At 44.5% G+C, this 12211-nt stretch overlaps 1 protein-coding gene across 1 annotated transcript in view; it reads left to right on the top strand.

Moving 5' to 3' along the window:
• The window catches only part of PTPRN2 (protein tyrosine phosphatase, receptor type N2), a gene marked incomplete at its 5' end in the record, with an annotated part of 355818 nt that overhangs the window by 213204 nt on the left and 130403 nt on the right, over nt 1-12211 (top strand). Inside the window, one exon of the mRNA XM_015427868.1 lies at nt 4512-4727. Within this exon, the coding sequence (XP_015283354.1) occupies nt 4512-4727 (216 nt within the window). The remainder of the gene's footprint in view (nt 1-4511; nt 4728-12211) is intronic.

The raw sequence follows: 12211 nt of genomic DNA on the forward strand, positions 1-12211 counted from the left end.
CCCCCCCCCCCCGTTAACTTATTTGGAAGCCGCTTCGAACTTCCTGGCAAGCCACACTCGTACGTGTGTGTGCGGGCGCGGCAGCGATTTAACACCCCGAAACGACTTACGGTCGCCTCATTGTTCAACCTTGAACAGGCGATCTGGAAAGCAATTTGAAACCCCCGTGCAGATTGACCTCTTCGGAAGGAGGGACAGCGCAATACAAATTAAAGCTATTTACAAACAGTACCACAGACCTCGGCAGAGCGAGAGAGAGTGATTTGCTCTCCATAGTCGGCGAGCGATTGACAAGAGATGCCTTTTGCGCCTTATCTGGCTGTTTACTTCGCGCCTTTGACGGCGCTTTATTCTTCTGCGCTTAATTACAATCTCTTCCAACCGTGTGTTTTCCCCAGCGAGGTGGAAACCGGTTCGCCACTGTATTCGGGACCATGTGAGGAGGCCAGGCCAGGCAGGGCTGTGGAAAGGGGGCGATCGCGCTTGATTCCAAACGGCTGCTTCCCACGACTGTTTATAATGGGCGCTTTGCAAAGCGATCTCATAAGAACCGAAGAGACGCCTCAATGGATTAGACCAGCCGTCCCTATAGTCCAGCAACCTGTTTTACAGACACAGTGGCCACGGCATTGTCCTGGAGAGTCAAGGAACAGGGCGTATGGAAGCCAAGGACTTGGTTCTCTGCTTGGGGTGTGTGTGGCTAGTAAGCTCCTTCACGAATCGATCCAGTCTGCTTTTTAAAGACACGTTTGCTTCCCCTCGTTTCATTCCTCACAACAGTTCGGTAAAACATGACAATATTGCACCCACTATGCAGATGGACAACTGAGGCCTGAAGACATTTGACTTACATTGTAACAGTGTTCGCTGCTTGAGTAGGATTGCCTGTGAGGAGTTGACTCTGGCTAGCGCGAAAGTCAGTTACTGGCATATCTGCCTTTCTGACGGAGTAATCAAAACAGCTACACCTGAGGTGTTCGAAGACAGCAGAAAACCATGGGTGCCTTAGACGAACAGGTTGTAGCCTTCTCTTCCCTTTCATCACCATAGTGGCCCCACGGTGCCCTTCTCTTTCTCAGTGTAGGGTCTAAAGCGCAGATTCAGCAGACATCTAGATTTTCTTGCTATAACACCGAGCCTAAGGCTGCAGGCACCTATCTTGGGACAAGAATTTCCGGTAGCCAATGATAAGCAGGGTAATCAGCCAAGGATGCGGAGTAACCCACTTGGCTTTTTAGTAGTTGCTTCCAGTGATAGTGCAGAACGACCAGGGAGACCCGGAGTTTAAAAACTTTTTAGGATCGGGCTGCCCATTTTATTTTACCAGCAGCCGTCTCCCATCTTCTACATACGTTGGCGGCACTACATTTCACGGTGCTCAGTGGGACTCTTCCTCAAACAAGGTGTAACTTCGTGTCAAAAGCTGGGAGCCCTTGGCTTGCACGGAAGCATCTAAGCATCCTTCCTGTATATACTGCATGCATGGGCGTAGAGCTTCTCTGGGAAGAACAGCCCCCACGCCGGGCAAAATTGGCGCGTGGGCAGAGCGAGGTGGAGCGCCGGCGAGCCCGTTCCACCGCGGGGGTCTTGGGCCCTCCCTGGCCTGGGGGGCTGGGGCTCGGAGCAGCTGCTTCCAGGAGGCGTCAGGAGTGTTTAGGCAGCAGCTGGTCCCCCTGGGGAACGTCGAGGTTGTGGCGGGCGAGCGGTCCTTCTTGCGGGGGTGGGGGGACGTCCAGTTAAGGGCCGTCCAACGCAGGGGCCGCTGGGCAGGGCCGCGTCTCCTCCAGCCAGGAGGAAGATCATTTTTCAAGGGGCCCTATTGAGATGCAGATGGAGACCTTTCCCCCGCCGGGGGCTTTCCGCAGAATGGGAAAGGTTCGGCTGAGGGCAGGCCTGGAGCAAACGGGGCCTTCCGTGCTTACTGCCCTTCAGCGCAGAGGAGGGTTCCAGGGACCCTCTCCACACATGCTTACTCGAGCGTAAGCCCCCATTGAGTTCAAGCGCTTCCCCAGGAAGTGGGAGAGCCCGGGAGTGGAAGCCCTGGACTAGCTGCATGACGCCTCCCAAGAGCCCGCAACTTGCTGGGTGGGGTTTTTCCCTGGGTTGCTGCCCTTGGCTTGAGCGGGACCCGCTCGCATGTTCCCGCGCGGTTAGCAGGGGGAACTGGAGCTTTTTGTGCATTTCTGGCGCCGAAAGCAAGCCACACCTCCCGGCATTTCGCGCGGGAAAGCCGCACTCCCAGCCGCCAGCCGCCACTGGAAAGGGGGGGGGGGAGAGAGAGACTGGCTTCTGAGTGAACAAGTGCTGCGTCCTACCGCCTTCGAAAAGCGCTTGAGGACCGGGCTGTCGAGCTGCGCACGCGCAGATTGCCCTACAAAGCACACTTTCTTGGGAGTAAGCCCTCTTGAACTCGATGTGTCGGATTCGGCCTGCCCCCAAGAGGGCCGAGGCCTTCGGGCCTGCTGAAATCCCGGGCTCTACCTACGTACTAAAGGAGGGCAAAGGCCGCGGCCACCTCTCCCCTGAGGCATGTCTCCTCCTCAGAAGCCAGCACATGGGGTGGCTGGGTGCCCCAATTCGCGCCACGTGCGCCGGGGACTACACTGCGGGGCAGCCAGGCCCTCTTCCCCGGCGGTCGCCCTAGGTGAGCGAAGCGTCCCCTCCGGGGCGGGGTTGGAAGTGGCCTTGGAGCCGGGCGGGGCAGGTGTCCCAGCAAGGGTGCGTGTGTGCGCAAGGGAGGCCGAGCAATAGCAGCGTCCCCCTTCCACGAGCGCGGGAGGAAAGGCAGGTGGCGACGGGGCGAAGAAGGCTCCTCCCTCCCTCCCTCCCTCCCTCCCGCTCTCCCTCCCTCCCGCTGGCTGAGGAGGCGGGGGCTGCAGCCGGAGCGGCGTTTTCCTGGTGAAAGCGAAAGTGGCGCGCGGGGCTGGCGGAGGGGGGGAGCCCCGCCCTGCGAAGAGGGCCAGCCAGCCAGTGAGGAGGGCGGGCGCGCCTTGCCTCGCCGACCGTCAGTCAGTCACTCGCCGCCCGCACTCCGGCAGGCGAGCCTGGTGCCTCGGCTCTTGCGTGTAGCCGGGCGAGCGTGTTAAGCCACGCAGCATCGCCAGCCAGCCCCGCGCAGCTCGAGGGAGGAGACGAGCAGCGCCTCCCCCTCCCCTTTCCCGGCCAGGCGCGGCGGCTTGGTGGGGCTGAGGGTCTCAGCAGGAGAGCCGGGCCCCGCACAAGACGAGGCTCAACCGGCCGGGAGGACCTGAGGCGGCGAGAGAGACGGGCCGGGGGGCGTCTCGGGTCTCGTTTCCCGAGGACTTGGCTAATTGCGCGCCTCTTGTCGCGGCCGGGGCGTGCGCTGCCATTCATTGCCCGGGTAATTGTCAAGAGCGGGCCAAATGAGCGCGCCTGCCTGCCTGCCTGGGCCTTTCAGTGCCAGGCTGCGATTTTAATTGTTGCTAATGTAGCCTATAATGAAGCTAATGAGAGGAAATCATTGAACAACTTTTTGAACGCGTGGAGACGAGTGAAAAACAGCGCCAGGATTTCTTTGCCATCGCTGCGCACGCACAAAAATTATATCTCCTTTAAAAAAAAAAAAATAAATCCGGAGGAGTTTGGAAACGTGTTAATTCTCCCTCCTCCTTCCCTTTTTCCCTCAAGGATCTGAATTTATGCTTGGCTTTTTTCCCCATCGACGGGTAGGGGGAGCCTGCTGGATTCCCTCCTTCCCATTAGAAAACTCTGTTCCATAATAATTGAAATAAAAACCACAATGGGAATGGCGAGCAGGAGTTTTTGAGGAGCCGCCTGGACAGATGTTTAGGATGACTGATTTTATCCTGGAAGAAGAAATTCGCTTCTCACTTTTTACATAAAAAGCATCAGGAAGAACTTTACCTGCAACAGAATACCCCTATCTGTCTCAAGCCTGCGATTTTTTGTTATTAGAAGTCATTCCCCCCCTTGTACCAGTTTCCAGTATCTTCTTGGACAGTTTGTCTAGCTTTTTAGAAATATGAGGCAAGGTATGTGTTAATAAGGAACGTTTAAACTGAGTGGGGGGGGATCTGTTTATTTTTGGGGTGGCTTCTCATTTGTTTTGTTCCAGTTAATTTAGTGCTGTGGTGCTGTGCATGCTTACTTGGGAGAAAGTCTGGTTGAACCCAGTGGTACTTCTTTAGAAACATCAATGAGATTGGGATGCCTTGATGCAATAAGTAGTAAATGCAATAAATAGTAAACAAGTGAGGCATATTTGGAAATAAACCTGTTTAGCATTAGCTTACATTTGTGTTGCACCCCATTCCACCGAATTGGAATGCATTTTAACTAATGTCAAAACCAGCAGAAAAACTGCAAAATAGGAAAAGCTTGATTTGCAGTAATGTGGAACGGTTGTGTTTTATCCTTATGTTATCTTAGGGTGCGAAGAATTTTGTTGACAGCCGTTATGGGACTTAAATCTTATTTCTGCCTGAAACAAACACTTGAGTATTTCTCTTTTTTGCTTTTTTTTATTACAGAAAAGCAAGCTGCAGTTTTTGCCCCACCATGCTGGAGGAGAAGAAGATGCCACCAAATTCATCATCCTAACGCTCCTCTCCATTGCTTGCATTTTTGGGATCCTTGTGGCTTCTGGGGTCATCTACTGCCTCCGCCACAGCTCACATCACAAACTGAAGGAAAAGCTGACCAGCCTGGGCTCCGATTCTGGGTCGGATGCTACTGCCGCTTATCAGGTAGGAGACTGGTTTCGCCACTCCATCCGTTTGTTCTTTTCCTTGTACACTTAAAAGTGTTATTTATTGTCCCCCATGCGAGGGAGTGCTGTTTTTATTTATTCATAGCCGAGGTGTGTTTTTTCCTTTAAACAATGCCTTACTTGGACTCCCTACATTAATATTCCCCCAGATAGACTGTAACAGCTTTTTATTGCTAGTTATTAATCTTGTCTATTCTTGTAGCTCGCTGTAAATGTGCCTCTAATTAGAAATGTTAAAAGGAGTAGTCGGCAATTGTGGTGCCTCTGGAAAAAAAATAACATTAATATCCAGAATCTGTCATTGCATTGTAGATATTAAAAAGATCTTTACAATTTATGAGGCGTGCAGTTATCTGAAGGTGTTCCTCGATTTGAATCATTGACTTCTTGAAGGTCTGATATGAAAAGAACCTTTGACCTGAGCTGTTGTCAGTTTCTCCCATTATTCAGATAAAGTGGAATATAATGCTGATAAATTTCCAGGCGCCAGAGGCGTTAAAAGCAGGCTTGTTTCTCTGAGAACAATGGCAACAGACCTATGCCAAGCAAATAATAAATAGCAATATTATAGGTGGTTTGCAATAAATTCAAAACCTTTGTAAGATAACTGCTGTTTCTGAAACATTGGCTAACAGATAGCGGCTTATGTCTCTGACATGTCATCTTTAGATCTTGTGCTTGATCTTTTAGGGTACTGTCTTTATGCTGTTGTCTTATTAGTGGTGGTGTTTAGCTTGGTTTAAATATTATTACTTGGTCTAAAATTGTAAATTGGAAGCCATATATCTAGAAGCTTTTTTTGGTGGAAAGCTGTGGAATATAATTTAAAAAAAAATAAATATGGTCAATTTTTTATTACTGCATAGAAACAAATGTTATTTAGTGTATTGAATATTGTATGACTGGACAAATGATACTGTTTCATGACTCATTTCCAGAAATCTTGGTAACCATATAGAATTTTCCTGAGTTTCGTCAGAACACTCGGAAGTGCTTAAGTGTGCTCTTGGAGCAATTGTCTATATATTCAAATAAAATATTTAGTGAATTTTTGGAGTTAAAGCTGTTCATTTTTATTTTTACTGGTGTAGTCTCTGAATACCATATGCGCTTGAATAGGTATCCTCCTGTACAAAAACTGGAGTTAATAAAACCTCAAAGAAATGGATCCACATTTCCTTCCTCTAATTTTTTTTTCACCCTTAAGTTACCTTTACAAAGTGCAATTTCCTCCCATTGGGAGGGGTGTACATTTGTATGGGAAACTTTGCATGCCTGATGAAGTCTTCAGTGAGAGTGATGAATTCAAGCATGTGCCAAGCTATTAGCATTTCAGAGGAAAAGCTTTAAATACGAGTTCTAAGCATGAGGAGAATACCAAAGACGAGAAAAAGGGTGACTTTTACTGAAGATACCTTTGTTGAAGAAACGTGTATAACTCTTAATAACTAACTAAACTGTTTTTCTTGTAGTTAAATGTAAGGTGGTGTTTACAATAAAACACAGCCTTTCTTTCTTTCTTTCTGAATGTTTAAAAATTTAATGATCTGGAGGAAAAATCATACTTTTAGTTGTGATAAGTAAGAGGATACTTTTTGCTGTGACAGTTCTAATTAATAGTATCTGTAATTAAAATCATGCTCTTCCAGCAGGAAAATTGTTTGAATTTCTGGGAGTGACCTTTTTGCTATTTCTCTTGGGGCACTCTGGTTAAGTTGATATTGATTTTATAATGAGCTCTGGTTTGTTTAATAGGAATCTGTAATCCAGATGCTAAATGAAATTTAAGCTTCATTTCTTCCCATCTTGTATATAATCTCTTTTAAATTGCTAAAATAAGATTTAAGAATGAATAAGTGTGCTTCATTCTATTTTTTTTTTCAAATTAGCATTTAAATCTAATTAATTTTGAACTAAGGTCAAGAGTTTTCCCCCCACCTTGCCCAAATAGACCTCTTGGTTCTTGTTAAGCTAGTAATGATGAGTAAAGTTAAGATGACTTGAAATAAAACCCAGGGTTAGAGCTTTCATTGTATACAACCCACTTAATGCCTTTTCTCCTTTCGTCAGATGATAGTTCAGGAACATGTTCCAGAAAATCTGTCATGGTTAAAGTTTAGTAGCAAAGTTTCCATCCTGTTTTTTCAGTGAATAAGCGGGCATTCTTTTTCACTAATTTTGTATGATGTTGCTCTGACCCATGTTCAGTTTAAAGAAAATCTGGAGGGAATGGAGAGTCGTCCCCCCCCCCATCAAAACAAGTGCAGAACAACTTCATGTATTCAAATAGCCATGGGGAGATCCATTCAAAGCATTTGCATAATTGGAAGTTTGGATTAATGGGAGTGCTATTTAGGTTGACCTGGGGCTACGTGAGTGACATGCAGTGAGCTAGGCTATAAGGAGCATAGGAAAATTGGTGTTTGCATAATGGGGTTTCTATCCGGTTAAGGAAGTGCAGGCACAGGTAATCATTTTCTGATTTTGCCTTGGGTTGTTGAAGAAAATGAAGACGCATGTCCGCATAGGTGCAGCAAGGAAAATGCAAAGAGAATAATCTTGAAATCAGGGAACAACATGCATAAATTCAAAATCCCTTTTTGAAGCATCTTTAAGATATTTTTCCACTTTTCAGCCTTTACAATGTAGATCTCAAACTGGGAATTGCATGTTTGGGTTCACATGTCTTTGCTAATACTTGAATATTTAATCCATGTTTTCCCAAATGATGTAAATAAGGTAGAAAATGGCAAGAACAGTTCTAGTGACTGTCATTCAAATGCTTTCCAAAATGTATTTACAGTGCTTCCCAATACAGAGTTACTCCAGTCCAAGCACATTTAAATCTTTGGGTTTAGATTGGAGTAACTTTGTATAGAATTACTAGGTTCATTTGTGTGTGTAAGTAAACCTGAGGTACTTCTGTCAGTCTGTATACCCCCTCCTCAAAACTAATCATCTGGTTTCCTAATCCAGCCATGGGGCTTCATCTGAGAGGCTTTACTTCACCTTTGTTCTCTTGTGTTCGTAGTTTCATTATTCTTGATGGAGGTTTTGCTTCTAATTGATTAATAGGCAGAGAGGGAAATATGACAAACTGTAGTGGGGAGAGCATGTCCATTGCTCCTCTTGCTAGATTTTATTTTTATGGTGAAATCTTTTAAGTCATTGGTACAGCATCCACTAGTTTCATTGAGCCCATCAAGTGTTTTTGTAACTAGGAGATGCATGTAGACCATAATTGTTGAGGCTTAACAAGTGCTATGAAACATAAATTTACTACCAACCTATCGGTCGAATTTTCGCTTCTTTCAGGAATATTCTGCATATATAGTGCGTGCTTGATTCAGCTGCTTTTGGCAAACAAGGTGTAAAACATTTAAAACTTTATTAATAATAAATTAAACAAACCAAATCTGCAAGCCATCAAAAATCCTTTCAAGTTGTTGTCTATTGCTGTTTGAAGCCACAGGGTTATGTGACACTTTGAGCATTTGGAATTGTATTAATACAACAGAGGCTTGACAGATATATAGATCTTGAGTAGTTTTGCTCTGTCTGTCTTGCTTGGTTTAAGTTCAGAGAAAGATGTGCATAACAGAAGGTGTTATCTCTTTAGGGAAGAGACTAGAAGTAGTTTGATGTCACATGCAGGGCTGGATCCAGACGGCTTTTTCCTCCTTTTCAATCTTACCAAATTCCTCTCCCTAATGAGCCTGTATCTGACATGGCTTTTGTATATTCAGGTCCCATGATCTCCAGCATAGCGTTTCTGCATGGTCGGAGCGGGCCCTTCCTTCCTTTTTCACCAGCAGAAAATCTGGTGGGATCATTCCCTTAGGCTTTTCTACAGTCCATGTGAAATACGATATATTGTCTGAATTATCACGCTCAAGTTAAATGCTGTGCATGCAAGGGCACACACCATCTACTTTTGTGTCCGTTTTAATACTTTCACATCCTTGCTTAATTGCACATGTAACAACTGATTTAAATCAGTGACTGAGTCTAGGCCATTAAAAGAGGTTCTTGCTTTTCACCCACTGCATTCATACATTTCTTTTACATTCTTGTTTGTTATCCTCTGGTGGCTGTTGAAAGAGCCAGGTTAGTATTGTGTGACCTCAGTCTTCCTTCTGTGACTTTGTTGTGAAAGCGTCAAAGGGGTCTTCAGGAGATACCCTTTATTTTACTACACTGGGCTGGCTTTACTTGCATGCCTTCCAGCCTTTGGCGCTTCAAGGGGGGTGGGGAGGGGGGACGGAGAAGCATTCCGGCAAGGAGTGCAAGGAAGGGAGCGTGTAAACACAAGTCAGTAAGTGCATATTTTCGCTGTCTTTGTTATTAGTAAGCAGTTTATTAATGGCAGTGTGCATTGGTGATAGCTGCTCTTTAGGGATGCTCTGCTGGGTCTGTTCCAAGAAATGCGATTTCAGCTGCACTTTGGCTTTTGACCCCTGCATAGGGAAACGATGTGCTGGGCGAGGAGATGCCCAGTGATCCTCCTTGCATTATATTTTTGAATTAGAGTGTTCTATTAGTGAATATAATCTTTCGGGCCACTAGTAATTATCAGTGAAACATTGTTCCAGTGAGAGATTAGTCTGGATGTTAAAACAGAATGATGCTGAACTCACTAAGCTTTCCCCTTATTATTTTTATGCTGATACAGTTCTCTTAGGATTATTTGTATCCATTGGGCCTCGGCAAAGAGAAACTTATTTTCTCCTGTAGGAAAGCAGCATATGAATTAATTGAAGTTGTGAAATATGTGTATCTAAGCATTGCACAAAGCGGGATACATCTTTTGTGCTTCCAGAGGCCTGTGTTCAAGATTTTCATTTCCCGGCGTAGCTGATGAAATGAAGGCTGCTGTCATAGTCGTCCATTGATGGCAATAGGTATTTTTGTGTTGAGTTTTATTAGGATCATGTACTAAAAATGTTGAACACCATCAGTTTGATAAGGCTGGGCTTACTCAGTAATACAGAACCATAAGCTCTTGCCTGATCAGGGAAATACTAAAGGAAGCTATTTCAGAATAACATTGTCTTTAAGTACTTCGGGCTGTTTTCAGTGAAAACCAAAGGAAACCTCTTGTCAAATTTAATAACCTGCCCCCAGTTCAATATTTTGTTCTAAGCTGTCACTTTTCAGGTAATGTGCAGCATGATTCATTCCAGGATAGTGTACATTTTTTGAGCTTTTTGTGTTTAACCTTCTCACCAGCCTTGAATTGTCAAATATGCATATAGTACCTGTTATGTTAGATAACTCCATTTTTCTACATGTGTCCCACATAATGTATTTTATAAGAGCAGAGCAAATTACATCTCTTTGGGGTGATGGAATGTCAGCTTATCCTAAAACAGAAGTGGAACAACTTTGTAAAAACAGCGGAATCTAATAAGCTGTGTAAACTTAGGCAGAAAATAGGATCATTTGGCAATTGTATCAAATCACCAGGCAAGTTCAAATAGCATTTTGCAAGAAACTAACGGCATTTGACAACCTGGGATATTCAAAAAATGCCTAACATAACATGTGATGCACAGAACTGCTCTGTCTTTGGAGACCTGTATAACAGCTTAGTCTTATGGATGGTATTCAGGTAATTGTATATGAGTTCAATTGAACATGTGGAAAACTTTACAGAGTCGCGTGCTGAAGGAGGATGGAAATCGATCGTTTAGACTGGGATGTGTGTTGTGTGGTTCTCCTCAGCTCATTGCTATTCGGGTTGCATATTAATCTGGTGGGGTGTGCTGCATAATATCTAAAATGGCAGCATAGGTTAAAATGATATACTGTGTGAGTTTATCCTTTTCTCCAGAAGTTTTGGAACTCTGCTTGGTGAGATAAGTTCTACGTGTTTTTAAAACTCCCGGTCTTTTTATGTTTATAAAATAGATCCCAATAATTTATTTATATTTATTTATAGCTTCGATTTCTAGACCGCCCTGACCCCGGAGGGTCTCTGGGCGGTTTACAGGTTTCAATGTTACTATCCCTAACTACGGCCACATAGTGAGGGGGAGGGCCTACCTACCGGCACCCTAGTGATGGGCATTGTTGTTTCTCCGGCTCAGCACTTTTTTGTATGAATATATAACTGATCTACAATGTGTGATTATCTCATGGTCTATGGTCAGTGTATTTGTCTATATGGGACTTATTGTATCTAAGAGGATGAAGTGACTTATTAGGCACAGAAATTTAACTGGATACAATTAAGACTAATTGTCTGAAACCCAAAGAAACATTTGCATTGGATGGTTGGGTATAAATATTTCATTAACATCAATTAAACAGTGTGTGCCCAAGGCTTGTGTTGGGTGCAGGCAGTAGAGCTAACAGGTGATGTGGATCAGACCAAAGTAGATATGAAGTACTAAAACTAATGTAGCACAGTGGGTTTTATGACCTTCTAAAGCAACTTGACTTGAGAAACTGTATGATTAATTTCTGAGGGATAACTTTATCTATGCATCTCTGCTGCAACCAAACTGACAAAGAGCCTTGTAGCACCTTCAGGACAAACAAATTATTGTGCCATAAGCTTTTGTGAGCCAGAATCCACTTCCTCAAATGCATGACATCATGCATCAGATGAAGGGAGCTATGCTTCTGAAAATTTAAGTCACAATAAATGTGTTAGTCTTGAAGGTGGCACTAGACCCTTTTAAATTTATTTTTTGGTTTGTTTAGTTTTGGCTTTTGGTTTTGTATGGTTTGTACTAAAACAAAGACAACCGCTAACCCCCAAACTGTGTGTCACTAGGTTATTATAATAGTTTAGAAAACCATCAGTAATATGTCAAACATCTGTTGTGTGGTAGTATTTCAAGTGATAGGGAAAAATAATATTTGGCTTGTTAAGCATCGATATGTGAGTGTTATCCACAGATAGCTGTATTTCAGGGTCATCCTGACAAATGTGTCCTATATATTTTATTTGACCTTAGCTTATTGGTTCTTTCCAAATCTTCTACAAGTCCTGTGTACAAGTCCCTGTGTACAACCTTTTCATAGAGCCAAATATCAGTAACATGTTCGGTTTCTGCAGTATGATAGCCTTTTCCATTCGGTTGCTTCATAGTCACAGTTAGGAAAAGGATACAGCGATATACTGAACCCTAGTTGGAGAATGACATTTACCATCCTGTTTTCCCAGGTCTCCCAATCTCCAGTGTCAGAAGGGAGGCTGTAAGAGGAAACTGCTAGAAGCCTAACTGTTAGGACAGAAAGAGAACAGGAACTGTGCCTCTGTTCGGTCACAGTACCACTCTGTGCACAATGTGCTCTCAGTACAGTTCCTGCTTAGTACCCTTCTGTTAAAGCAAGGGAAGGCATGTAGGTGGGTAGGTTGGGGGAATGACCTCTCTTGAGGCTTTTCAAAGGCAAATTGATGGTATTCTTCTGAACAAGGAAAGCAGTAGCAATTGGCCTAAGTCAAATGAG

Source organism: Gekko japonicus, unplaced genomic scaffold (genome assembly GCF_001447785.1).
Source record: "Gekko japonicus isolate JY-2015 unplaced genomic scaffold, Gekko_japonicus_V1.1 scaffold735, whole genome shotgun sequence".
Taxonomy (NCBI): Eukaryota; Metazoa; Chordata; class Lepidosauria; order Squamata; family Gekkonidae; genus Gekko; species Gekko japonicus.